The 25,382-nt window shown below is 72.6% G+C and overlaps 4 protein-coding genes and 5 non-coding genes across 13 annotated transcripts; 5 read left to right on the top strand and 4 right to left on the bottom strand.

Annotated features, from left to right (window-relative positions):
* The first annotated feature begins 790 nt into the window (after positions 1–790).
* On the top strand, positions 791–861 carry H696_06003. The gene has a single exon. It is a non-coding gene; the product is annotated as a tRNA-Gly (tRNA).
* Positions 862–1,105: 244 nt separating this feature from the next.
* Positions 1,106–7,560, bottom strand: H696_06002 (TKL protein kinase). Its single transcript, XM_009499769.1, has 7 exons — positions 7,340–7,560; positions 3,196–7,068; positions 2,672–3,010; positions 2,438–2,498; positions 2,162–2,319; positions 1,674–2,003; positions 1,106–1,500 (listed from the first exon to the last, which is right to left on the bottom strand). Exons 1-7 carry the CDS (start codon positions 7,479–7,481, stop codon positions 1,256–1,258), a joined length of 5,148 nt encoding a protein of 1,715 aa, XP_009498044.1. The 5' UTR covers positions 7,482–7,560; the 3' UTR covers positions 1,106–1,255.
* A 2,906-nt stretch (positions 7,561–10,466) lies between these two features.
* Positions 10,467–10,538, bottom strand: H696_06001. Its single transcript has one exon. It is a non-coding gene; the product is annotated as a tRNA-Met (tRNA).
* A 162-nt stretch (positions 10,539–10,700) lies between these two features.
* Positions 10,701–14,662, top strand: H696_06000 (hypothetical protein; the record flags this gene model as incomplete). 5 transcript variants are annotated; one of them, XM_009499767.1, is made up of 14 exons in its annotated part: positions 10,701–11,122; positions 11,273–11,395; positions 11,499–11,627; positions 11,724–11,849; positions 11,956–12,099; positions 12,191–12,319; positions 12,501–12,629; positions 12,780–12,908; positions 13,010–13,138; positions 13,334–13,462; positions 13,697–13,819; positions 13,911–14,039; positions 14,196–14,324; positions 14,414–14,662. In XM_009499767.1, the coding sequence occupies exons 1-14, from the start codon at positions 10,936–10,938 to the stop codon at positions 14,518–14,520; spliced, it is 1,842 nt and encodes a 613-aa protein (XP_009498042.1). In that variant the 5' UTR covers positions 10,701–10,935. The 5 variants fall into 5 exon arrangements, with proteins under 5 accessions (XP_009498042.1, XP_009498041.1, XP_009498039.1 ...); XM_009499766.1 differs by having other exon boundaries at positions 14,196–14,662; XM_009499764.1 differs by having other exon boundaries at positions 13,697–14,039.
* Positions 14,663–14,874: 212 nt separating this feature from the next.
* On the top strand, positions 14,875–14,956 carry H696_05999. The gene has a single exon. It is a non-coding gene; the product is annotated as a tRNA-Ser (tRNA).
* A 1,466-nt stretch (positions 14,957–16,422) lies between these two features.
* H696_05998 lies at positions 16,423–16,496 on the top strand. The gene has a single exon. It is a non-coding gene; the product is annotated as a tRNA-Arg (tRNA).
* Positions 16,497–18,343: 1,847 nt separating this feature from the next.
* On the top strand, positions 18,344–18,416 carry H696_05997. Its single transcript has one exon. It is a non-coding gene; the product is annotated as a tRNA-Ala (tRNA).
* A 1,108-nt stretch (positions 18,417–19,524) lies between these two features.
* H696_05996 (hypothetical protein) lies at positions 19,525–21,502 on the bottom strand. The gene has a single exon (XM_009499763.1). The coding sequence runs from the start codon at positions 20,484–20,486 to the stop codon at positions 19,776–19,778; it is 711 nt and encodes a 236-aa protein (XP_009498038.1). The 5' UTR covers positions 20,487–21,502; the 3' UTR covers positions 19,525–19,775.
* A 1,886-nt stretch (positions 21,503–23,388) lies between these two features.
* H696_05995 (hypothetical protein) lies at positions 23,389–24,456 on the bottom strand (the record flags this gene model as incomplete). Its single annotated transcript, XM_009499762.1, has 3 exons — positions 23,389–23,615; positions 23,876–24,010; positions 24,102–24,456. The coding sequence occupies 3 exons, from the start codon at positions 24,454–24,456 to the stop codon at positions 23,389–23,391; spliced, it is 717 nt and encodes a 238-aa protein (XP_009498037.1).
* Between the last annotated feature and the right edge of the window lie 926 nt (positions 24,457–25,382).

The following is a 25,382-nucleotide window of genomic DNA, read 5'->3' as shown; positions in this document are numbered from 1 at the left end:
GGGGGGGGGGGGGGGGGGCGAAGGCGCGGCGGCGGGGACTTCGCGAGAAACCATGCAGCCCGCTGGCAGACCCGCACAAGGCTGTGACTAGTGTGCCCGGGAGGGGGGGTGGGCCCCCGGCCGGGGGTGACTCCGGCGCGACTGGGGCGCACGGCGAGAAGGGGCCCGGCGGACGGCGCGCACGGCGAGCACGTCCAGCGGCCGGATGATACCCCCCGGGTATTAACATGCCCGGCGCCGGCGCGCCCGCCCGCGTGTCCATCGCCCGGGCAGCCGGCACAGGGCAGGGCAGGGCAGGGCAGGGCGGGGGGAGCGGTGCGCCGGGCGGGCACGCATTCCTCCGTCAGCTGCCGGCCAGCCCCTGCGCAGGGCCTCCGGCGCCCGACCGCGCATGGGCCGGGCTTGACCCCGCCTCCGGGCCCGGTGGCCGGCGCGCATATATCGGGTGGATAAATATTTGCCATATATTCCCCTTGCCCGGGGCACGGGGGGGCGATGGCCCGCGCGATATTGTGCTATGGTTCCGGCATCAGGCACAGGGGCCCGGGGACTCAGCGCCAGCCGGGGTGTCCCGGGGTCCGCCCCCCCCCCCAAAAGGGCCCGGGGCAGGGCCAAAGAAGCACACACACCGCGGCCTTCATTCTTCGAGCCCCATGCCTGTGTGTTCTCTCCGCCCGCCCGCCCCCGCCCCCGCCCCCCGGTGCCCGGGGGCCAACTGTCGTCTGGGGGAGGTGCCGGCGGACCCGTCAACGCGGTCGGCTAAATGGCGTGGCCCAGGGCTGGCCCCCAAGCGTCGATGGTTTAGTGGTAGAATTGCCGCCTGCCACGCGGTAGACCCGGGTTCGATTCCCGGTCGACGCAGACCCCCTTTTTTGGGCGCGCCGCCATTCTCGCACGCCCGCGCCCTCGGGGAGACACATGCAGCAGGGGGGCGGGGGGGCATGGGGGAGAGAGCCACACAGAGCCGGGGGTTGGTGGATTCTTCATTCAACCTCCGGCTTCGGCGCGCGCGCGCGCACGCACGCGGCTGGGCGAGGCAGGAATATGTGTATTCGTCCCGGGCCACCGGGCGGATGGAGGACACGCCTCGCCCCCCCCCGCCCCCCCCCTCCCCCCGCGGCCGCGGAGGGAGGAGCCCAGGAAAGGGGGAAGGCATGGGGCTCGGCGAGAGAGGGCAGGGAGTCTGCCGGCCGCTGGACTTGGTGCGCCGGCGCCGCCCCGTGCTGCCCTGCGAAGCACGCCGGGGCATGCCATCTTACACAGGCGTCCCGGCATCGGAGGGGGCAGGGGCGGCGGCGGCGGCGGCCAGCTCGGCCAGGCGGGCCTGCAGCTGGGGCGCCGTCGGCCGCCGCTCGAAGTCCTCCTGCCAGGTGTCCTGCAGCAGGGTCTCCAGGGGGCAGGCCACCGAGGCCGGCCAGCGGGCGAGGGCCTCCTCCACCGGGGGCCGGCCGCCGGCCAGGACCTTCGTGGCCAGGTCCTCGATGCCGAGGCCGCGGTAGACTGCGGCATGATGTCGGGCGCGCGGGAGGAGGAGCGGCGAAAGGGGGGAGGCACAGAGGGGGAGGCATACGGGCACAGGGGGGCGGTGCAAGGTGTCGGTCAGTGGGCCGGGCCCGGGGCGCGGCGGGTCCCGCCGCCGGCGAAGGGGCGAAGGGGCAGCCGAGCTTACGCACCGCGGCCGGGGGGGATCCGCGAGAAGAGCCCCCACAGGAGGATGGCGCTGGAGTAGATGTCCGACGCCAGGGACAGCTCCGGGGCCAGGGCCTTGCGCGCGAAGAGGGCCTGCAGGCACTCGGGCGAGGCGAAGGCCGCCGAGAGGGCATTCAGCCGGACCGGGGCCACGGTCAGGGCGTTCTGCCGGTCGGGCGAGACGCTCTTGGATCCGCCGAGGTCGGCGATGGCCGCGTACCAGCAGGCCCCGGCCACCCGGCGCACCAGCACATTGGCCGGCTTGATGTCGCAGTGGGCAATGCGGGCCTCGTGCATGGCGGTCAGGCCGCGGGCTGCGGGGCGTCGTGCGCGATGCCGCGGCCGTCACGGCGATTGGCGCGCGGGCGCCACACACACGCAGACACATATACACCGGTTGGCGGTCAGTGACCCGGGGTGAGGGGCGAGCGTCGGCCGGCGAAAGGGAGCACCCCCCCCCGCCTCCACGTACCGAAGCCCTGGGCGATGCCGAGCGTTTCCCCCAGCGACAGGGGCACCTCCGAGGCCAGCAGGTCGTCGAGCGGCGTGTCGAACAGCTCGAGGATGATGGTCGGCGGCGAGTCGGAATACCCGTACATTTGGATGACGTTGGGCTGGCCGCGCAGGAGCCTGGCCGGTGGCCACGTCGCGCCGTCACCAGACGGTTAGGACGGGTCAATACGAGGGGGGGGAGAAGCGGGCCACACGCAGGTGCATGTGCGCGGGAGGGGCCCGCCCGGGCACGCACCACAGGAGGGCGATCTCATGCTGGAAGAGGAACTGCTTGGACCGGACGCGCATGTCCTCCTCTGGGCACGGCGGGCCGAGAGGGACAGCAGGGGCCGGGGGACAGAAGGGGCGTTGCGCGTGAGCATCGGGCCGGGGAGGCGCGGGGGAAGGGGGCGACACGGGGCGGCAGGGCGCGAGCGCGCCAAAAGGCGCGTCGCCAAGCCCCTGCCCGGGCCGCGGCACGCATGCGCACCTTTGAAGCGCTTGATGGCCACGCGATCCGGGCACTTGAGGCGTTCGCACAGGCCCGGGCCGACGACCCGCGCGCTGAAGACACTGGCCTGGGTGCCGGCGCCGAGGGTGCCGCCGGCCTCCGGCAGGAAGTCGTCCTCCAGCGACACGAGGGCCGCCCCGGGGAGGGACAGCTCCATGGCGGTGTTCAGCACGGTGGCGTCCTGGTCATCGAGCTCGAACTCGTTGGGCATGGTTTTGTAGTGGCGCCGGCGCCCACGCAGGAAGTACACCAGCGCCAGGCCCAGGACCCCCAGGAGGACCAGCAGCAGCAGGCCAATGCCGAGCCCCATGCCGAGGGCTGGGCCCCGGGCCGCCGACAAGCGGGCCCCCCCGAGGAGCAGACGCCCGCCGACAAGCGGCCAGCCGGGCACACAAGCATGAATGTCAGTGGAGGCGAGGGGCAAGCGAGCGAGGGGGCGAGCAAAAAAAAAAAAGAGGCCGGGGATGGGCCGGTGCGTGGCCCGGCGCCGCGGGCCGACGCACCCGCGCGGGGGGAGACCCCGTGCGGCCGGGTGCAGTGCTCGGGCAGCGGGCCGTCGCACGAAGAGCACCCCGGGGCACAGGGGGCACAGTGCCAGGCCGACGGGCCGTGGACTTCGTAATGGCCCGCCGGGCAGGCGGCCACACAGGCGTCGGTGTGCTGGTCGACCGGCAGCAGGAAGAGCCCGGCCATGCAGCGATTGCACCGGCCGATGGGGGGGCATTGGCGCGGGCCGGCCGGCAGCGGGGCCCCGGCATGGGGGCAGATGTCCGGCAGGGGGGCCCCGCCCGGTGCCGGGCCGGCCGCATCCAGGGCCTCCTGGCATGTGTCGCAGTCGGCCACGGTGCATGCGAGGCACAGGCGCTCGGGCGGGCTGCCGGGCCCCGGGGCCCGGGCGAAGCCGGCCCCGGGGCAGCCGCTGGGCAGGCACCGGCCCTCCTGCGGCAGGAGCCAGTCGGTGCCGCGGGCGCAGGCCGTGCAGAAGTCCGCCGACCCGTGGCACCGGGCGCAGGGCGCATGGCACCAGGCACAGGTGACCCCATCGGCCAGGGGGAATTCCCCGGCCGGGCAGGCGCCGGCCACGCACCGGCCGTCGGTGGTGCGGAAGTGCCCCGGGGCGCATGCCAGGCAGACCGGCCCGGCGCATGTGCCATCGAAGTCCGGCACCAGGCACTGCTGGCAGCCAGCCGGGCAGGGGACACACATGCCGGTGGCCGGGCAGGCGGCCTGCCCCTCGGGGCAGTCGGCCAGGCAGGCGGTGGGCCCGGTGGGCGCCTGCCGGGACAGCCCCAGCGGACAGGCGGTGCACTGGTCGGCCGGGGCCCCGGCGCAATCGAGGCAGTCCGAATGGCACTGCTGGCAGGAGGCGGCCGCCGGCTGGGGGAAGGTGCTGATGGGGCACTGGCCGAGGCAGCGGCCCTGCCAGAGGATGGCCCCGGCCGGGCAGGCGGAGCAGCCGACCCCCGAGCCGTCGGTGCACCGGGCACACGTGGCATGGCATGGCAGGCAGACGGCCTGGCCGGCCGGGGCGAAGGTGCCACTCGGGCAGGCGGCCAGGCACTGCCACTGGTGCAGGACCAGCCCCTGGCCGGGCTGGCAGGAGAGGCACTGCTGGCTGCCGGGCCCGGAGCAGGAGGCGCATCCCGGCCAGCAGGGCAGGCACTGGGCGCCGACGGCCACGCTTCCCGGGGGACATGCCGGCAGGCAGGTGTCCTGGCCGCCGGAGCTCGAGGCATGGAGGAAGAGGTGGCGCTCGCAGTGGGTGCACACTTGCGGGGCGGCCGGGCACCGGACACAGCCGCCGGCCTGGCAGGGGACACACGCCCCGCCGGCGACCATGAAGCCGGCCGGGCAGCTGGCCAGGCACTGCTGGCCACCGCCCGGGGTCGGGAAGAGCAGCAGGTCCGACGGGCATGCCTGGCAATCGGTGAACCGGGTGCCGGTGCAGGTGGCACACGACTCGTGGCAGGGCAGGCACCGGCCGGCCACCGGGACGAAGCCCGGCGAGCACTCGGCCTGGCAGAGGCCATGCTCGATGAAGCGCGCCGAGTCGGCACACATCCAGCACTGGGAGTCCAGCGGGCCGCCGCACACGGCACAGGCCGGGTCGCAGGGCAGGCAGACATCGACCGCAGGGTTGCCGGGGTCCTGGGCGTGGTATTGCCCGGCCGGGCAGCGGGGGTCCTCGCAAGTGCCCGAGCCGGGCTGCGGATGGCCCGGGTCCGCCACCCATGCCAGGCCCGGGCTGCAGGTAAGGCAGGCATCGGACCCGGGCCCGTGGCAGGTGGCGCATTCGGGGGCGCAGGCCCGGCACTGGCCGGCGGCCGACGCGTCGACCTGGGCATAGGTCCCGGTCGGGCACTGGTCCTCGCACCGGCCGTCCGGGGTGAGCAGCCCGCCGGGGGCACACTGCAGGCAGGCCCCGCCGCCGCCGGGCGGGCACAGGGCACAGGGCCGGGCCCCGGAGGCCGGGCATGCCGAGCACACCCCGGGCCCGGAGAACCGGTGACCCTGGCTGCATGCCGTGCAGATGTGCGCGGCGTCGGCGCACTCGGCACAGGTGGCGTGACATGGCTGGCACCAGTCGGTCTGGCGGAAGGAGCCCACCGGGCAGGCGTCCGTGCAGAGGGCCGCGCGCTGGAGCTCGAAGCTGGGCCAGACAAAGCCCGGCGCGCACTCGAGACACTCATCGGCAGTGGAGCATTTGAGGCAGGAGGCATTGCACAGCCGGCAGACGCCGTCGTCCAGGAAGAAGGGCCCGTCCAGGCACCCGGTGCATTGGTCGGCGGAGGAGCACTGGGCACAGCCGGCCGAGCAGGGGAGACACCGGCCATCGGCCAGGGACTCGTACATGCCCGCGGGGCAGCCGACAGGGCAGGAGCCATTGTGGAGGAAGAGGCCGTCCTGGCACTTGAGGCACACGTCCGGCCGGAGACGGTCGCACTGGCGACAGGTGGAATCGGTCTGGCAGGGCTGGCAGCGGAAGACATGGGGGTCGGGGCCGGCGCCCGGGTCTTCGGTGTCCGGCCAGAAGCCCTCGCGGCAGGCGGTGCACTGGCCCGGGGCCCGGCACTCTTGGCAGGGCGCGTGGCATTCCTGGCAGGAGTCGCGGCCATTGCCGAGCAGGCGCGGGTAGAATGTCGGACTGCATGCGGTGACGCAGTGGCCCGCCTCCAGGAGCCACCCATCGGGGCAGGCGGTGCAGGTGTCGCCGGTGCCGGAGGTGCATTCGCGGCACTTCGGATGGCAGGGCTGACAGATGGGGACCGCGGCGAAGTCGTCGCTCAGGTAGAAGCCCGAGCCGCAGACATTGACGCAGGTGCCCTCCTGGAGTGGGATGCCCCCGGGGCAGGTGGTGCAGTGGTTGGCTGCCGGGCCGGAGCACGTGTCGCAGGAGGGGTGACAGGGGGTGCAGGCGCCGGGCTGGGCATCCGGCGTGGGGAAGAGCCCGGCCGGGCAGTGGTGCTTGCACTGGTCCTGCACCGGGGGCTGGCCCGTCGGGCAGGAGGTGCATTGGTCGGGCTCCGTGCCGGAGCATGTGGCGCATGAGGGGTGGCAGGCCCGGGCAAGCCGCTGGTCTAGCAGCTCCGGCAGGTAGCAAAAGTGGCCGGGGGGGCAGCCATCATGGCAGCGCCCGGCGAGCAGGGTCTTGTCGTCGGTGCAGAGGGTGCACTGGTCGGCCGACGGGCCGCGGCATTCGCCGCAGCTGGCATGGCAGCTCCGGCAGACGGTCGGATTGGTGGAGTGGCGATAGGTCCCGGGCGGGCAGGCTGCCGGTGGGAGGCATTGGCCGGTGGCCTGATCGAGCAGGAGCCCAGGCAGGCAGGCCGTGCATTGGTTGGCCGAGGGGCCGGTGCAGCGAGTGCACGTGTGGTGGCAGGGCTCGCAGGCGCCATTCGGCGAGTGGGCAAAGGTGGAGAGCCCCTCCGGACAGGGGAAGGCACATGCGCCGGAAGGGAGGCGGATGGTTCCCGACTGGCAGAGGGTGCAGTCGGTGGACTTGGGCCCGGTGCAGGCCGCGCAGTGGGGGTGGCACGGAGCGCAAGGCCCGGTGGCCGGGGCATACTGGCCGTGGGGACAGCGGTCGTGTGGGGGGAGGCAGGTAGGATGGAGGGTTGGCTCGGAGAGGCACCTGCCACAGGGTCCGTCATAGTCGGGCGTCGGGTGCCTGCCGAAGGGGTTGCAGCCGATGTCGGCGCAAAAGGTCGGGCAGGCCAGGCACAGGGATCCTTCGTTGGCTTCGTAGTGCGTCGGTGGGCAGGCGTCAATGCACCGGCCGTTGAGGAGGATCTTGGCGCATCGGGTGCATTGGTCGATGGCGGGGCCACTGCAGTCGAGGCACGATTCGTGGCATGCGACGGTCAAGCCTGGGCCAGCTATGAAGATGTGTGTTTGTGTGTGTTTGTGTGTGTTTTTGTGTTTTTGTGTGTGTTTTTGTGTTTTTGTGTGTTTGTGTGTGAGTGTGTGTATGGGTGTGAGTGTGTGTTTTTGTGTGTTTGTGTGTTTGTGTTTTTGTGTTAGTGCGTTTCGGTGTGTGTGAGTAGGCATGTGTGCATGTGTGCATGTGTGCATGTGTGCATGTGTGTATGTATGGGTGCATGGGTGCAGGTGACAAGATGGGCACAGGGGGGGGGGGGGATCGCGCACAGGAAGAGCGTAGGAGCAGGCCCGGAGGGTGGGTGGGCGACTGGGCCGGGGTCGGCAGCCCAGTGGCCGGCTTGGCCGGCAGGGCAAGCCAGCAGGCTGCCAAGAGCAGCAACAGCAGCAGTGCCCGCGGCGACCAGGCCATGATGGCGTCTTTTCGGGCGACGAGGCGAGGCAAAGGAGAGGCGGCGGGGCCGGTGGGACAGAAAGGGGGGGGGGGGCGGGGCGTGGGGCGGGGCGGGGGCTGTGGCAGACACCCGAGCGACCGGCCAGCCCCGGCGCAGGGTCCGCTTATAGGCGGTCGCCCGGGACACCGGGCGGTGTCGGGCTGCGAGGCGCGCCGGTCCCCCGGCGGCCGGGTGATCCTCCGGCCCGTACGGCCGGCCGCGGGGGGCAAAGGCCAGGCGGGCGCGCTCGCAGGGCCGGGGGAGGGCGACATTCGAGGCACCGGACGGGGGAGGGGGTGCCGGTCGCCGCGGCCGGCGGCCCGGCCCGGGGTCCGGGGTGCGGCAGCCCCCCCCCCCCCCCCGCTGCCAGGCTGTTGTCACGGCCGCGGGCTGGCCAGCGGCGAGGAGGGTTCGCCGTAGGGCGGCAGCGAGGGGGCTGGCGCACGATCCGCTGGCACCGTGGGAAGGTCGATTGCAACAAACAAGGATTGGGACAGGGGGCCGCTGATGAGCCGGCCGGCCGGCCGGCCGGCCGGCCGGGAGCAGGGACGAGGGGGCGAGAGCGGGCGGGGGTGCGGCGCGGGCGGGTCCTTCGTTGCCGGCGGGCGCGCGCTTCTTGTGCCTCATTCGCCGGGTCGGGCCCCGGGATGCGTCTGGCGAATAGCCTACGCACCTTCTGTGTGCCTGCATTTCCCCGGCGGCGCAGAAGGGCAGGGGTGCCGGGCCCGAACGAAGGGCCGGGCGAAAGAGGGGCGGCGGACATTTCGCCGGCTCATTAGCCCCTCCCCCCCGGGTCAGGGGCGGGACGCTTGCTCCAGACACCAACGCCCGGGGGGGGGGGTTGCGTGCGAACGGCTGCAGGCCGCCAACATGGCGGGGCACGCTTCCAGGGGGGCACGTGGCTGGAGGAGGCGGTAAATGGATCGCCGTCTCTGGATGATGGGCCGCTTGGAAAATAGGGCGCGGGGGTGCGGTGAACTTGAAACGCGGCGTCGGGCCGCGAGGGCAGAAGCGCGAGCGAGCTGGGAGGCGGGCCGCCCCCCCAGGGCCGCCGCCCCTGGCCCGGGGCACGCGCGCGGCGAGGACGGAGCGTTGGCAGCGTCGGCGCTAACGCGTGGTCACGCTCCGAGGCGTTGGCCCATCGACCGGGATGCCAGACTGAGGGGTATGTGTGTGTGCCCATGGCCGGGCAGGGCGTCTCGTCCGTTGTGGGGTATGTATATTCTCGTCGGCCCAGAACCGACGGCAGATCACGCGGCATGCCGGGCTTCCGGCTGGGGTGCTTTGCGGGAGAGCGTCCCCGGCGGCGGGACCGCCTTCGGACGGAGAGGCGCCCCAGGGCGATGGGCCACGCCGCGCAGCACAGACAAGCCGGCCTCCGGACACGTTCTCCCTCTCTGGCGCAGGGTGCGCATGCGGCCGCGCGCACGGGTCGCCTTCCGGTGGCCGGTGCCGCGCGTTATGGGCGTCCATGGCAGTGCTCGGTGCCAGGGCACCGGCGTCATGGGAAGGGGGGGGGCGGCTTCCATGCGAAAGGCCTTCTGGTGCCTGGGCAGCTCTCGGCGCACCCTTGGTGTGGCGACTGGTGCGGCTTTGCCCGGCCTGGGGCCGCCGAAATCCGTGCAGTGCCCCCTTCCCGGGCGTATGTGTGTGTGTGTGTGGGGGGGGGGGGGTGGCTGGTGTCATGCGGCGCTGCTCGGATTCTCCCGGGCCCGGTGATGGGACTGTGTCGGCTGGCGGTTCGCAGCCATGCAGGGGGAATCCGCGCGCGGGGGAGGACATGTCCTGTCGCCGACCGAGGGGACAGGAGCTTTCTCGGGGGGTGCGTCCCTTTCCGGGCACGGAGCCAGCGGGAGCGCCGCGTCACCCGGGTGGAGGGCCGCCCCCAGGGCGGGGGACATTTGGCGCGGCGCGAATGGATGGTTGCGGCTGCTGTGGCGGGGGGGGGGGGGGGGTCTGTCCTCCCCTTGGCACGCACGGCCGGATGATGGTGATGCCTGTGCCGATGGCTCGGCGCGTGGCGTGCGAGCCTGCGGCCGGGGTACCCGAGTGTGGGGCCACGCCCAGAGCCGGTGGCCGCATGGGCGGGTGTATGGCACATCCCCCCGGGGGAGGAGGGGGCCAGGGGAGAGAGGTCTGGCCGAGCTGCTGAGGCGGCCACATGCCGCTCTGGGGCGGGACACCGGGTACAGTGTGCGCGCACCGGTGTGACCAGCGCGCGCGTGTCTGTCGCTGGGTAAGGGGACCATCGTGGCTGCTTGTGCGCATGTAGATGTCGGTGTGGCTGGCGGCGTGCCGACCGAGGAGGGGACGCTGGGGCGGCCGAGTCGGGGCAGTGGCCAGGAAAGGGCGGGCAAAGGGGCCGTGCGGGGGCCCGCTCGGCCGTGTCGGGGTGGCTCAGGAGCGGCGGCGGGCCAGGCCGCCCCCAGGGCCGAGCCGGCAGCAGGCCGCACACCGGAGGATGCATGGCTGCTCTAGTGCCGGCCTGTCGGCCGTGGGCGGCCCGTGCGGCGAGCTGCTCGGGCCCCGCCGACCCCGGAGCGAAATGTGCTCGGGGGCCGATGCCGCGTCGGGGGCGGGCCGGCCCCGTGCCGCAGGGGGCGTCGCGCCCGGCCTGTGGACTTGGAGCATGTCCTGGCGGCGGGACCGCCATCCCTGGAGCCGGGGGGGGGGGGGGCGAAGGCGGGCCGCGCGCCCCGGCACATGGGGGATGTGCCCCCCCCCCCCCGAAAAAAAAAGGGCCGGCTATTCTGCCAGGTGGCGACGCCCGCGCGTGTGAGGGCGCGCGGCGCGCCGGCCCGGGGCTGCCGCCCCCCCGCCCCCCTTGCACGCTGCTGGCGGGCGGCTCTCGGCCAGGTGTGCCGCCATGAAAAGAAACCGATGGGCCTGGCCGGGTTCTCGCGCGTGGCGGGCCGACAGACGGCCCTCTTTCCGGCGGCGAAACGGCCGGGCCGAAAAAAGAGTAGCGACTGGTGGTTTCGATCCACCGACCTTTGGGTTATGAGCCCAACACGCTTCCCCTGCGCCAAGTCGCTCGAGCTGACGGCCAACCGGGCTCTCGGGCTTTTGAACCACCCCGTCGCACCGTTGGCAGGCCCGGGGGCGCGCGTTGCCCGGCACCGGCAGGCTGTTTGTTGTTGTTTTTTTCCCCCCGCCCCCTGCGGCCCCTTTTCGGCCGGCAATCTACGCGGCGGCAGGGGCGCCCCCGGCCGGACCGGCATCGACACCGTGGAATCCCTCTTTGGCCGCCTCCCCCCGCGCGCCTATCTGCTCCCTCCCTCTCTCCCTCTCTCTCCCTCCCCTCTCTCTCTCTCTTTCTCTGCACTCCCGCCGGGAGCTCCCTCCCCCAGGCCCTCGACGCCCCCGTCGACCCCTCGAGCAGCGGGCCTCCTCCCACTCGGGCCTCTGCCGGCTGGGCTTCACACGAGTCGGATGGGCTCGTTGGAGTGCGCGGACCCGGCCCCCACCGGGGTCGAGGCGGCCATGCGGCTCGCCGACGCGGTGGAGGCCGGCACCGAGGCGCCCAGCGTCGGTCTGCTGGAGCGCCTCAAGGAACTGGCCGACGATCCGGCGGCCGCGGTACACGCGTGCCGGGCCCTTGCGGCGGTGGCCCAACGCTGTGCGTGACGCGGGGCCCGTGTGTGTGTGGGTGTGTGGGTGGGTGTGGGCCATTTGGCTGCGGGTTCTCTTTTGCTTGGCGCCCTTGTGCTTCCGCGGCGCGCCGGCCGGGGCCGCGCGGCGTCGACCCCGTCGCTGACACTCGCAGCAGCGCAGACAGCCGGGCGCATGGTCAACCGGGCGGTGTTCCTCCGCGCCCGGGCGTTTGCCACGTCGTCAGACCCGCAGGTGGTGGGCTTCTCGGCGTGGGCGCTGGCCGGGCTGGCGCTCAATGGTGCGCGATGGCCGCCGGGGGTGGGGGCTTGTGCCGGGCCTTCTCCGCGCCCCATGTGCTTGGCCATAGGGTGCGAGGGTGCTAACACGTGGGAGGGCCGCAGCTGAGTGCAACCCCCCTGGGGGGAATGAGGCGATCCTGCGGCATCTGCGGTCGCTGGCCGAGCGGCCGGGGCGCACCGGCCCAACGCACACCGCCGTGGCCATGGGCCTGGCCCACCTGGCGCTCAATGGTACGCCGAGGCCGCTAGTCCTGTGTTGCATTCGTTGCCCCTCGCTCCTGACGGTGGCTCGACCCTGTTGCGTGCGCCGTCGCGGGGGCGTTGCAGAAAGTTTTTCCTCCGGCCACTGGGAGGACATGGTCGCGTGTGCGGAAAGGCTTCTCCGGCGACCGGACCTCGGTGCGGAGGGCTGCTCATGGCTGGCCCTCGGGCTGTCACTCGTGGCCGTTCATGGTGTGTGTGTGTGTGTGCGAATGCCGGTTTTTGCTGGGGCCTTTGCGGCTGCCGCCGCCGGTCGGCCCCCCGGCGGGCGAGGTCTCTAACCCGGTGCAATGACCAGCGCCGCGCCAAAGCACGGGGCCTTTCGCGCGGCGTCTGCTGGAAATGCTGTCCGCGGTCCTGGAGCTGGGCCTCGAGCAGGGGCTGGGCGCGGTCGACGTGGCGCGGCATGTGGGCCGCGGCCTGGAGCGGCTGCTTGCCCCCTGTGCGTGTGTCAAAGTGCCCCCTCTTTTGCCATGCGGCCGGCCTGCGAAGGCGTCCTCACCGGTGCCCTTGTGCTGGGTCACGCACGTTAGCGAGTCTCTACCTGCCGGAGGTGAACCATGCTTTGTTTTGTGCGGTCCTGCGCGTGGCGGCCGTGGCGCGGGATGACATGGACCTGCAGGATTCGGTGGCGCGGTGCTTCGGGCACCTGTCGGTCGGTGGTGCGGTCATCCTGCCACGCATGTGTCCCCTGCCGGTGGCTCGTGCTTATGTACCGCTGTACTGATGTCCTGATAATCCGACATACCGATGGGCCGACATGCTGATGCGCCGGTGCGCCGGTGCGCCGGTGCGCCGCTGCGTCGATGTGCCGATTGTTCCCCCCCCCCCCCCTGGTGACAGCCGTCACGAACAGTAGCCAGCTCAATGGCCAGCTGCTGCAGGCGTCCTTGGCCCTGTCCCGGCGGATGGTCGGGATCCTGTCGGCCGAGACCCAGGCCCTGCGGTGTGTGGTTGGCATTGCCCGGAACTGTACGTCGATGCACGATGCCGGGGGTGGGCCAGGCTGCTGCCTTGGCCCTTGCTGGGCGTCCACCCCTGCCCCCCCCCCCTGCGCGCGCTCGGCCCTTGGCCGCTCTCCGGCATTTTCGTGTGACTGATGGGCGCACCCTCGCGATGCAGCGCGCGACAACCGGCCCGTGGTGAATTGGCTGCTGATGCGGGAGATCCTGGCCGCGGTGCGGCGCGGGCGCGGCCATGAGGAGATGGAGATCTTTGCCCTGGCCGGCCTGGGGCAGCTGGCTTGGAACTGTGCGTTCGTGCCTTGCGGGGCGGGGAGGGCCGGCGGGTGCCCTGGCCTGCATCGGTGGCGGGTGGCCTTTGCTGACGATGGATGCCGGCGGTCGGAGCAGCGCACAACAATGGCTCGCGCATGAACCGCCTGACCATGCGGGCGCTGCTGGACTACACGCATCGGCCGGTGGACGACGTGAAGGTGCAGCGGTTTTTGTCCATCGCCCTGGGCCACCTGGCCATCAATTGTGCGATGCTTGCTGCCTGTCGCGGGGCCGCCATGTGTGCTTTTTTTTTTTCCCCCCCCCCGCGTCTTTTCTTCGCCTCCTGCCTGTTGGTGTTTGTCTCCCTCCGCCTCGGGCCGCGGCCCCGCCGCCTGGCTATGTGCCTCCGCGGCGCGGTCCCGGGAAACTAACCTTCGACGACTCGCGGAATGGGAGCAGCCCTGCACAACCGGCAGTCGTTCAATGTCCTGATCCTGCGCCAGCTTCGCCTGGCCATCGCGCGGGCGCCGGATGACTTCGACACGCAGGAGTACGCCATCGCGGCGCTGGCCAACCTTTGCGGCAGCGGTGCGCGCTCTTTGGCCCATGGGGGGCCGCGAAGCAGGCTTCTTTTTCTCTCTCTCTATTTTCTCTATTTTCTCTATTTTCTCTATTTTCTCTATTTTCTCTATTTTCTCTATTTTCTCTCTCCATCTCCCCCTTTTTCTCTCTCCCCCTCCCCCTTTTTCTCTCTCCCCCTCTATCGCCCGCTGGCCGGCTCACATTCCGACGTGCACGCCTTGGGCGGTGTCCTCGGCGCAGCGACGCGCAACTGCCCGCGCATGAATGCGGCCCTTTTCCAGGCCCTGAGTCTGCAGGATGCGTACGACGCGGCGCACTTCCACAACCGCCGGCTTCTGGGCATGATGCTCCTGGCGAACAACGGTACGGCGTGCGGGGCGTCGGGGGCTTGCCTGGTCTCTTCTCTTTTTTCCCCCCGCCTGCCTCTCGGATTTAACACCTCTCGGCGGAGCAGCCCCGGCCAACCGGCGTCGGCTCAACACCCAAGTGGCGGGGCGCATCGCGGCCCTGGCGCCGGGCTGCGCCGGGGACCGGGAGGCGCTAGAATACGCCCTGCACGGGGCGGTCCTCTTGGCGCGTCATGGTGCGAGCACTGGGCTGTCCTTTTTTTTTCCCGCTCCTTCTCCCCCCTCCTGGCGGGGCCTCCGCGCGTGGGTGATGTGATCGCTCGCCGTGCCCTTCCCCGGTCGGCGCTTCCAGCTGACATGCGTCCTCCCTTCTGGCCGGTGCATTGACCCAGCCCCCGGCAACGCCCGAGCGGCCAATGGCCACCTGGTCGAGGCGCTGGCCAGCCTCCAGGAGCCCTTTGCCGGGGATCCGTGCGCGGATCTCGAGCTGACCAAGGCCCTGGTGGCGATCGCGAACAATGGTGCGGGGGTGCGGGGGTGCGGGGGGCATGGGCAGCATGGGCCGCCGGTCTTCCGGCCTTTGGCTAACCACGGGCCGGGTCAAATGCAGCGGCCAAAAATGCCCGCGGCCTGAATGCGCGTCTGCGGGAGCTGCTGGCCGCGCGGTCGGGCCCGGAGGCCGAGGCGGCTGTGTCTTTGCTGGCATCCCGGACATAGGCCGCCATGCACCGTGGCATGATGCTGGCCGGTCGTATGTGTGTGTGTGTCTGTGTGTATGTGTGTATTTGGGCCTCGTGCGTGCAATTGCGCCGAGCCGTCCGACGCTGGCTTTTCGGAATACACCTTTCCGGGCTGTCCCTCCGCCATGTCTGGCCCGCTGGGTGGGTGGGTGGGGGGGGGGGGCAGGGGCCGGCGGCGAGCTGCTCACCTGGGGTGGTTTCCCCGGGGCCAGGCCGAGCCGGGGCTTGGGGTGTGCGAGGGCCGGGTCGGGAGGCCTGCCGTGGCGGCGAGGCCCCCGGGGCTGGGCAGATGCAAAAAGGCCATGGGCCCCGGCGCGCCGGTCACCGTCACATCACCGTGTCCGAGTGGTTAAGGAGTCCGATTAGAAATCGGATGGGCTCTGCCCGCGTAGGTTCAAATCCTGCCGGTGATGCATTTTTGCCTGTTGCGCGGAGGGGGTGCGTCCGGGAGCGATCCACATCCGACCCCATCCCGGCATGGGAGGGGGGGGGGGGCCGGGATGGGGAGAGAACACCGGGGCCAAAGCGACGCCATGCCTGGCAGGCATTTTGCCCGAGGCGCGGGGCTTTTTGGCCGCCCTCGAAGGGAAGAGGACGAGGGGCGCGGGCGGGCCGTTGCCTCCCGCGGCGCTCGATGGGCGTCATGGACCGTGTGCAGGGGCGGGAGGGGGGGGGGGCAGGCCCAGACCCCGGGCGGCGTGCCTCAGACGGCGCCATCGCCCTGTGGGCGTCTGGCTAGGGCGGTGCCGCCTCGAGAGCGGGGAGGGGGTCCCCCGGATGGCGGGGCCGTCGGACGGGGCGAGTGCAGCCAGGTGCGGCATGGGCCAAAGGCTCGGGGAGGACGGGCCAGGGTACGGCACTCTGAGCGGGCGACCTTTGGCCAGCGGGGGAACTTTGGATGGGGCGCGGGAGGGGGGGTTGCCTTGTTGCAAGCATGCCAGAGCACGCCGATGGTCGGAGGGAGGGGGGGGGGATACACGGGGCGGGACTTTGGCGAAGGGCCTTCTGTGGCAGAGGGACCTGTTGGCGGAGGGACCTGTTGGCGGAGGGACCTGTTGGCGGAGGGACCTGTTGGCAAAAACCAGGGAAGAGGCTATAGGTCGCACGGATTCGAGCATGCCACAGGGATGTGACGACCACAGGCAGGGTGGCGTCGGGGTGGGGCGGGAAGGGCCGGTGGGGCGCTCGGCAGCCGTGAATAACGAAGTTGCGCTGGGCAGCCCGGCGCTGCGTCAGGCAGGTTGCTTGCGGGCATGCGGCCGCCGTGCGTCCGGCGGCCAACGGGCAGGCGCCCCGGGGGAGCTGGCGATCAGGGGGTTGCGCCATTCGCGGGAAGGGCCCAAAATGGAGCCACTGCCGGGCCCATGGGGATGGCACATGCGCCGACAGGAGACCACGCTCCGGGGTCCGGGGACCCGGGCCGAGCGCCAGGGGGGGTGGGGGGGGTGTCCTCGGTGTGTCGGAAGGCCGCCGGCTCCGCGAAGGGTGGGTGCGGCTGGCGCCGGGTGGTGGCGGCCGAGGGACGGGGCGCGTTGGTGGGGGGGCAGCTGGCCGAATGCGATCCCATGCTGTGACCGCATGTGCGGTGGCCAGCGTCTGCTGGGCATGGCGTGCCGTGGCGCGGCCCCTGGGCTGAGCGCGGATCGGGCGCAAGCGTGCACACCGGGCCCAGGGGGGGCCGGGCGCACACTTGACGGTGTAAGGTGGGCGCCGCAGGTGTGCGATGCCGAGGGGCGGCTCGTGCGTGGGGGACAGGGCCGAGGGCTGTTGCTTCGGGCCGTCGCGTGCCGGGTCCGGGGCGATGGCGGCGGCGTCCGGCGACCGCGGGCGGCTCGTGCCTGTGAAGGGACTTATGGGCGTGTGGGCCGTGCACCTCCATGGCCGTGTAGCTCAATTGGATAGAGCACCTGACTACGGATCAGGAGGTTGTGTGTTCGAGCCGCATCATGGTCAGACCTACTTTTTGCTCGCGCGCTGTGCATTGTTGGCGCCTGGCAGGCGCGCACCCGCTCGGCGAGACATGGGCCCGGGCCTCGTGGGGGGGTGGCGGGGGGGGGGGGGGATCGGACATCCGAGCCGCCTGGAGGACCAGACGGGCGTCCGGGCGGGGGGGGGGGGTCGTTTCGAATGAGAGGCCGGGCGGGCCGAGGGCGTGACGGCCCTGGCTGTCGGTGCGGGGCCCGGCGTCCGGGTGGCGAGGCTCCCCCCCCCGGCAGCCGCAGCGGGCGCCCACAGAGAAGGGGGCAGCACTCCGGCTCGGCTTTTGGGGAGAGGGTGGGACCGACGCGAGGCGCATTCCGCGAGGCTGGTCCCCCAGGGGGATGTACACGAAGGCAGGCGCGCCCTGCGGGGAGACGAGGCGCCAAGGCTACGGAGGGAGGGCCCCAGGAGGCGGGGACGCGCGCGCGCGCGCGCGCGCGGGGGGGAGGCAGGGAGATTGGGGATGGTCGTGCGGGCCGGGCCGGTGGCGGCGTCACCAGGCACATCGGCCAGGGAGGGCGACCGGCGCGGGGGCCCCCTCGAGGAGGGGCCCCTGCATGGGCGGGACATTGGGCAATGCATCCGGCGCGCGTGCTTGGGATCGGGTGCCTCGGGGCGGCGGCCTGCGGACGGCTGGCCGGGCAAGGGGCCGCCTGTCGAGGGGACGGGGCCTCGGCGGCGCCCGGAAGATGGTGCCGGGCGAGCATGCTGAGCCGGCCCGCGTACGGCCAGGCCCGGGTCCGTGTGCAGGCAACCCGGCGGCCAAGGCGCGTGCGGCCCTGTCCGGGCGCGGGGTGGGAGCCCGACCCGCCGGGGGGCCCGAGGCGGAACACCGGGGCCGGGCCTGTGCCATGTGCGAGGAGCGCACTGCGTGGGCAGGCCTCCGGATGCGACAGGGGCCCCTGGGGACCGTGTCCCGGCAGACGGCCGGAGGGGTCTCGGCCCTGGGGCAGGCCTCCGTGCAGACAGGCGCCAAGTCCGGAGGGGGGAAAGCCCGGCAGCCGGCGCCGCCCACGGGGAGGCGCACCCCAGGATGCTGGGGCCCCCGAGAGAAGCAGGGCCGGGGGGGGGAGGGAAGGGGCAAAGACACCTCGAGGCATGCATGCCGCTTGGCTGGAGCGAGGCGCGGCGGCGGCGGGGTCTCCTCAACAGGTGGCCATGCCCGGCGTGGTGATGTCACATGGCGGAGCGGCCACCGCAAGGGGCGGCGGCGGAGGATGGGCGGGGGTCAAGGTGGGGACACGCGAGGAGACGCGCGGCGGCCCGAGGCATGGGCCCTCACAGCACCGGGCGCGATTTGTTTTTGGCGGCGAGGAGCCCCGCCTGCCACGCGCGAGGCCCGGGTTCGTTTCCCGGATCGGAGGCGTCTCCCCGGGAGATGGGGCCGTGGGCGGGGCGCGTGCCTTTTCTTTATTTTGGTCGCACGCGCGCAGGAGCCAGCCCCCTGCCGGCCGGCTGTGTCTCCCGCGCGCCGGGGAGCGGGCGGCGGAGGAGGCGCCGCGCTGTCACAGGCCGGGCGTCGCGCCGCGGGCTCCCGGCCTCAGGCTGACTGTCCGGCCGCATGGGACAGCACCGGTGGCGGACCCGCCGCGGGGCCGCGCGTGCCACCAAAGGCGGCAGTGCAGCTGTCTCGGGGGCCGGGGGCGAAGCGGCGGCGGGCGAGGGGGGGCGGACGGGCGCGAGCCAGGAGGGGAGCCCCGTGTGCGGGAGGGGATGGGGGATGCGGACCCGCGCAGGCGAGCAGCCGGCCATGCCCAGGGCCCGCGGCGCATGGCGCACACCCACAAGAAGGCGGGCTCCCGGGAGGAGGCCACCACCAAGGGGGCGTAGCTCAAATGGTAGAGCGGCCGCTTAGCATGCGGCAGGCAGGGGGATCGATACCCTCCGCCTCCAGTGTTCCTTTTTTGGGCCCGCCCGCCATCGTGCCCCGGCCGAGGCAAGCTCTGCCCCCTCGCTGGTGGGCGTGTGGCCCGGGGGGGGGGGGGGGGGGAAGGGGCCATCGGCGCCGGAAGTTGGTCCGGCGGGCCCCGTGCCGCCGAGCACACGCCGGCCCCGGCCCGGGGTGGAGCCGCCCCCCGTGGTGCTTTCGAGTGGCCGCCGCGGGGGGCGATGGGCAGTCTGGCAGTCCGGGCGACGAGGGGCCCGGTCCTGGTGGCCGGCTGCCCGCGGCACGCGCGCCGCCGGGGCGGCCTGTTGCTCGCGGGAGTCCAGGGCTGGCCGGGTCTGGCTGGGTGACTGCCTCGCAGGAGGTTGTGGAGGAGACGTCTTCCGCTCGGGGGGGGGGGGGGGGGGAATGCGCAGGGGGCCTGTTGACCGGCCGCCCGGCGCGGGCCCGGGATTCGGAACGGAGGCCGCCGCGGGCGAAGGCCGGTGAGGAGGGCTGGCGGCCCGGGCCGGGGCGCGTCGGCGCCTGGTACCCTTGCGACGCGGGCCGGCCGGCCATCGGGGCAACTGGCTGCCCCGCCGGGGCGGAATCCGTCTGTCGAGGGGGCGGCCGCGGGCAGTGTGGCGGGAGGGGCTGTACCCCCTCGGCGGGCCCTTACACATGTCGACGTACCTCCGCGTCTGGGGGAGGGGCCCATGAGGGTATGAGCGACGCCGCCTCGCCGGGAGGGCCGGGCTGGTTGCAAGCGCACGCGCGGCGCGGGTGGCCACCGGGGAGGGCGGGTGGATGTGCGCGAGCGGCGACGCCCTGTTGCCGGGGATCCGGGCGAAGGACATGCGCGCGTGCGCATGGGCCGCCGGGGCGCTTCTGCTCCCTGGGAAGCAGGCGCCTGCTTGCCGGTGGGCGCATTCCGCCCGGGAGCAACAGGGCCCTGGAGCTCGGGTGCCGCCAGGGGCGGGGGCATGTTCGAGCGGTGAGCTGGCTGATGGCATGGGGGGGCGGGGGTGGGCGGCACCTTGAGCATGGCTCGGGAGCCGGCCGGAGCCGGACGCGGCGTGGCTGGGAGTGCAGCCGGACGATGCCGGCCTGGCTGTGTGTGTGTGTGTGTGTGTTGTGAGACCCGGACCATCTCCTCGTGCCTGGGGGTGGGGGGAGCGGGCTGGGTGCGGGTGAGCGGCCCGGGGACGGTCCTGGCGTAGAGCTGGCTGCCGTGTATCGGTCGACAGGGGCGCTGGCACGGGCAGCCCAGGCGAGGGTGGCGCGCGCATGAGCACCCGTGCGAGGCCCATCCCCGGGAGTGGGTCAGTCGGCGGCCCCGGCGCCCGGGTGTGCGGGCAGCATGGGGCCGCTGTGGCGTGGCTGGGCCCTTACCGGGGCCCGGGCACGATGGGTTGTGGGCGCATTCGGCAGCTGACGGCGTGAGCTGGGCACCGGACGGGCCGGGGACGGGGAGGGCCGATGGGCGCACACATTCGCGCGCCCGCTGTGTCCTCCTGCTGAAAGCCGCGCCCTGAGCGTGGCGGTGCCGGCCACCCGGGGGAGCGGGCACAGGGGCAACGACGGCGTCGGTCACAGGAGCAAGCCGCCGGGCAGCCACACTCGTCTGCCTGCCCACTCCCGGGGGGAGGGGCATTGTGCCGCACATTCCTGGTTGGGAGTCGCCCCGCGCGTCGGGCACAGGCCGGGGTACGGGCAGCCGCGGCTTTGGGAGGGGGGGGGATGCCTGGCCCTTCCGGCCGGGGCGGTGCGGCCGCCGCCGAGGCCGACGCACGGAACGAAGCACCCGTGGGGGACTCGGGCCGTGCGCTGGCAACGGCCCGATGCCCAGCGGACAGGCAGGACGCCGAGGGCGGCGACCGGCGGGGGGCCGCCGCACTCCTCGCGGGGCCACGGGCGCCCCATGCGGAAGGAAGCCGGGCCCGGGAGAGGGGGCCGGCGGCAGTGCGATCAACTCGGTACAGCCATGGGCCTGGGGAAGGATCGACACGCAGGCCCGTGTGCCGGGGCCGGCAGGCTACTTGCTGGCCGGGATCCGAGGCGCCGACGGCCTCCGGAATGGCGCAGGGCACCCGGGGCATGGTGCAAAGGGCCGGCTGCCCGGATGCCGGCCCGGCGTCGCGGCCGGCGCGTCGGACCAAATAATGCGCCTCGGCCGCGGGCCTGGCCGTCGGCCGGCAGGAGGCCGCCGGCTCTCAGGGGGGCGGGGGGAGGGGGCACAGCCTGCCACATGCCCCGGGGGAGAATCGAGCGAATGGCCAACGCCCTGCGGGGCTCTTGGATCGGGCCAGCCTCAGGGGGGCATGTGCCCGGCGGGGCGTCCGGCGGCCCCGATCCGGCCATGCGTTCGCGTGCGCCCACACACACACACGGGGCTGACCGAGTCCCCAGGGTCGGCCGGGGGAGGGGGACGGGCCGACGACAGGTGCGTGCCTGCCAGGGGCAGGCCCGCCGCCTGGAGGCACCGAGCTTCCGGCCAGCTGAATGCCCACGAGGGAGCCGTCCCTCTCGCGGGATGGGGCCGCTGCGCGGGCCGGCCAGCAAGCAGGTTGCTTTTTTATGCCTGCTGGCCAGGGGGGCGGATTCCCTGATTGGGTCGGCTAGCGGGCCGAGGTACGAGGCAGCCCGCCGGCGTCCTGCCCCCCCCCCCCCCCCCCCCCGTGCATCTGCCGGCCGATGGCTGGGGTCTTGCGCCTGAGCGGCCTGGCTGGACGCGGGTCAGGGCTTGTCGCGTGAAAGCAAGCATGATGCAGCCTCCGGCCCGGGCCGAGCCGTGGGTGGGACGTGGGGGGAGGGTGCCGGCTCGGCGCCAGGAGTCGCATGCTTGGACAGCCATGGACCTGGTACCTGTGCGCCTGGGCGGTGGCCTGCCGGGACCGGATCATGGGGCCCCTGCCCAGCCTGCGGGTCCGGCTCGATGGCGGCACGGGTCCAAGCCGCGGGATGCCAGGGCATGGTGTGTGCGCGGGTCGGCCGGCAGAGGGCGGCGCAAAGGCAGCGGCCAAAGCTCGCGCCCGGGTCGAGAACGCCCCCCGCGCCGCGGGACTCGCCGGCGGCGGTCTGACAAATGGTCCTGTGCAGCTTTCTCGACCGCGAGTGGCCGGGGGGGGGGGGGGGGCCGCCCCGGAGGCCAGGCATGACATTTGCGGCCTGCGGGCAAGGGGGGCGTACTTCCTTCGGGGAGTTGGGGAGGTGGCACTCTTTCCCGAGCTGGATGTGTGTGCGCCCTCGCCCTTTTCATCGATGTGCCTCTTGCTGCGACACTTGCTCCGGTCCTCTCCTCGGACCACATGCATCCGCCTGCATGCGGGAACATGCCCCAAGACACACACACAAACACGGATGCATGGGCCCCTGCCGGCGGAGCGGCCCGCCTCATTTGGGAACAAGGGGCCCACCCCTGAGGTGACACCCCTGCCGGGCAGGCGGGGGCGCCGAATGCAGAGATCATGGTGCGGGCAGCGGGGGGTGGGCGGGCTGCCCGGTTGGTTGGCGCGCGCGCGCGCGCGCACGCGGACCGATCGGGGCCTCGAACATCGGCTCGCGTGCCAACTATTTAGATGGTTTGTGGGCGGGGGGGACTATGCGGGTCAGACCCTGGTGCCCCTGTCAGACCGCGGGTCGGCCACAACAAAATGCCGTGCTGATTATTCGTTCGTTTTGGGTTTTTTCCCTGCGTATCCCCCCTCCGTTCGGCGCCCCATGTCCCGGCGCCCGGGAGCCCGAGCGCGACGAAGCCCCCCCGGGCCACGCATGTCGGTCACCGTCGTTGGCAGGCCCACCGCGATCGGCGTGCCTTAGTATGGGGCCTCAACAGGCCCTCCTGCGGATACTCCCCTTGGTTCAGTTCCCGCGAGGTGCGGGGGGGGGAGAGCACCGACCGGGACCCGCAGGAGCCCTCGGGTCGGAGGGCGCGGGGCGGGGGGGGGGAGATGCCTGGGGTCACGGCTGGCGCTCTTGCCGGGCCGGCGGTTGACGGCCAGCAAGCGAGGCCCCCCCCTCCCCCCCCCGGCAGGCCCCAGCCGTCGGTGTACGAGCGTGTGCCAGGCCCGAGAGCAGGAGAGCCGGGCGGCCCTCCGCTGCCCCTGGCCCTGATGGACCTGCCTGCCTGTTCCGCGCCCCGCCGAGGATGGCCAAAGGTATTGCCCCGGCGACATGCCAGGCGGAGTGCCGGTCGTTTGGGGGGGGGGATGTATCCAGACACGGGCTGGCTGGCGTTGGATGTGTGTTGGGCCCCGGGCAGGACGGGCCTTTCCGCCTTGCTCGGGGTATGTCTGCGCGGCGCGAGGCATGGCCAGGGAAAGGGCGAAGGAGGCCGTGTGAGAAGACCAGTCGTGTCCGGCAGCGACATCGGTCCCGGGCCTCTGGGCTGAGTGCCGGGGAGGTGGGATCCTCGCGGCGGCGTGGCCGGCGGGCCTTGGCCACATGTGGAATCGGCATTTCTGGCAGCCAGGCGGGCAAGCACCGCCGGGCGTGCTGGGACGGCCATCCGGACGCGTGGGCCCCTCCGCCCCCAGGGGGCCGGCGATGGTCGGCCCAGTGGTCGCGGTGCCCCGACAGGCCCGATTGCTGGGGGACGCCTGGCGGGGACGGCCGCCACCCCCCTCCCCCGGCGGCAATGCGGCTGCGAAGATGGGGCCAGCATCGAAAGACGGTCGGTGTGGTGGCCCCCAGCGGGCCAAGTGGGGCGCCGGCCGGGCTTTCGGTGCCGGCGGTCGGCGTCCGGCCCGCCCTGCGGTGCGTCATGGGCTGGCTGTGCCTCCGGCCGGGGCGCAGGGGAACAAATCTGGCGAGGGGCGGGCATCCGTGCGGACGATTGCTTTCTTTCGCCTCCGCCGCACCCCCCCAGCACTGACCTTCCTCTTTGTTCTTTTTTTTTTCGCAGTATCGCATCCATCCTGCTGCCCGCTGTGCCCGTGAGGAACATGACCGCCAGCGCGTCGACCCATGTCGGCACCTCCGAGCATGGGCCCCGATGGAGGACTACGCCCCGGCCGGGCAGACCGCGCAGTGCGTGGCCGGCCCGCCGGCGGCGTGTGTCGGGCCCGAGCCAGGCAGGACCGGGGCCACCGAGGGCACGGGGCAGCATGCCCGGCCGGGGTCGGAGGCGTCGGACGAGGAGAGCGCCGAGTCCCCCCCCCCGCCATCCCGGCATCGGGCATCTCCAAGATCTGGCCCCCGGGTCGGCGCCGGTCGCGCCGGAGACATACCTGATGGCTGCAGAGGGGCCCACCTGGGACCCCGAGTGCATCCCCTTCCGGGACTACTCGGCGTACACGTCCTACTTCCAGCAGGCACGCGTGTTGGTGCTGCCGGGGCCGGGCCCATGTCCGGGCCAGGCTTGGTGCCCCGGCGTCGAGGCCCGGGAGGGGCGAGTGGTCGGATCCGGCGGCCGCGGGCAGGGGGGAGCGAGTGAGGCGGCCGGGCCCGCGAGAGGAAGGCGCAACCGGGGCGCCAGGCCAGGGCGCACCGTGCGCAGGGCGGGCCACAGCCCGGGCGATGTCCGCCAGCTCGGAAGGATGCGACGGGCTGCCGGCGTGGCCGAAGAGCCTGGGCAGGGCACGCTGCCCGGCGTGGGGAGGGCCCGCCGTCAGCAGGGCAGCAGCTGCGTGGCCGGGCATGGACACGGCAGGGAGGGCGGGTCAGCGCGACTCGGGCCCGATTCGGGTCCGGCAGGAGAGATGGGCAGCACGCACAGGCAAGTGGGATGACATGGAGCAGGAGAAGCGGCTGGTCCTGGTCGAAGTCGACCTGGTCCAGGATGGTGTCCATGAGGGCGATGAGCAGCCCGTGCGCGGCTTCATGCGGGGGGGGGGGTTGGATTCGGCGGCGCCGGGGGGCCAGCCGGGCGCGGCGCGGATCGCATGTGCCACCCGGCGGCCGTGGGCCCGATCGAGGGGCTCGGCCATCAGGAGGGATGGTCGCGTGCAGGAGCAAGAACACCTGGCCCAGGATGCCGGACCCGCGCGGGATGTCGGCCTTCAGGAGAAGCGTCATGTTGAAGGTGATCGGCAGGAGGGGCTCGGCGTCGGGCAGGCTGTCTGCATGCATGCCGGGGAGGGGGGGGGGGGGGGGCGGCGCTCGCGGCCAGCATCCGCCATGCTGCGCCGCACTGCCGGGCCCATGAGGTGCGTGGTGCGCGCCGCTGACCGTGGGGGCAGCAGGAGGCGAGTGCAGGAGTTGGGGGCGAGCGAGGGAGCGGCGGCGAAGAAGACAGGCTGCATGCATGAGAGCATGCGGTTGTCCTGGCGCAAAGGGGGGGGGGGGGGGGGCCATTCGCCATCTCGGACAGCCGACTATGGTGGAGGCCGAAGGAGGGCCGCCTTTCTGCGACGAGGGGGCGCGGGGAAGGGCGGCGCCGGGTTGGCGGGGGGGCGCACAGAACCACGTCTAACGTCCTGGTGAATGGCAAGACGGACGGGCATTGCTGGGCGCGTGGCTCTAGCACATCATGTGCGAGCCTTAGCCAATAATGTCTTTCTTCGAAGGAAAACGCGAATTTATATCATCTGATGGTGCGAGACGGACAGCCAACGGACGGGTTGCTGGATGGGAGGCCTCCCTTGGGTTTGTGTTTGCGGTGTCCTGTGAAGTGGCGTGCGATCTCCTTGCGCATGCGCTCCTGCTCGCTGGGGCTGGGCTCCCTCCCCGATCTGCTCTTTGGGGAGAGGGGCCATGTGTGGGGATCTATTTGTGGGCGTGGGGGGCGCATGCGCGGGGGCGGGGGGGGGGCCTGTTTTGGGGCACATGGCAACCTCTGTTTCCCCCCTCCCCCTCGCTCTCTCTCTGTCTCCCTCTCTCTGTCTGTGTGCACGCGCCTTTCTCCTCTTCTCGCCTTCTCCCTCGACCTGTCTCATCAGATGTTGGCTTCAAGGACGGCCATGCGAGCCCTGCGTGCGTGGGGCTCGCCGGCATTGGCGACGGCGGTGGCGGCCCGGCGGGGCTGGTCTCTGGCCGGTGTATGGTCCCCGGCCGCC

This window comes from Fonticula alba (genome assembly GCF_000388065.1).
Source record: "Fonticula alba strain ATCC 38817 unplaced genomic scaffold supercont2.17, whole genome shotgun sequence".
In the NCBI taxonomy this organism is placed as follows: domain Eukaryota; order Rotosphaerida; family Fonticulaceae; genus Fonticula; species Fonticula alba.
This window is presented reverse-complemented; position numbering and strand designations above follow the sequence as displayed.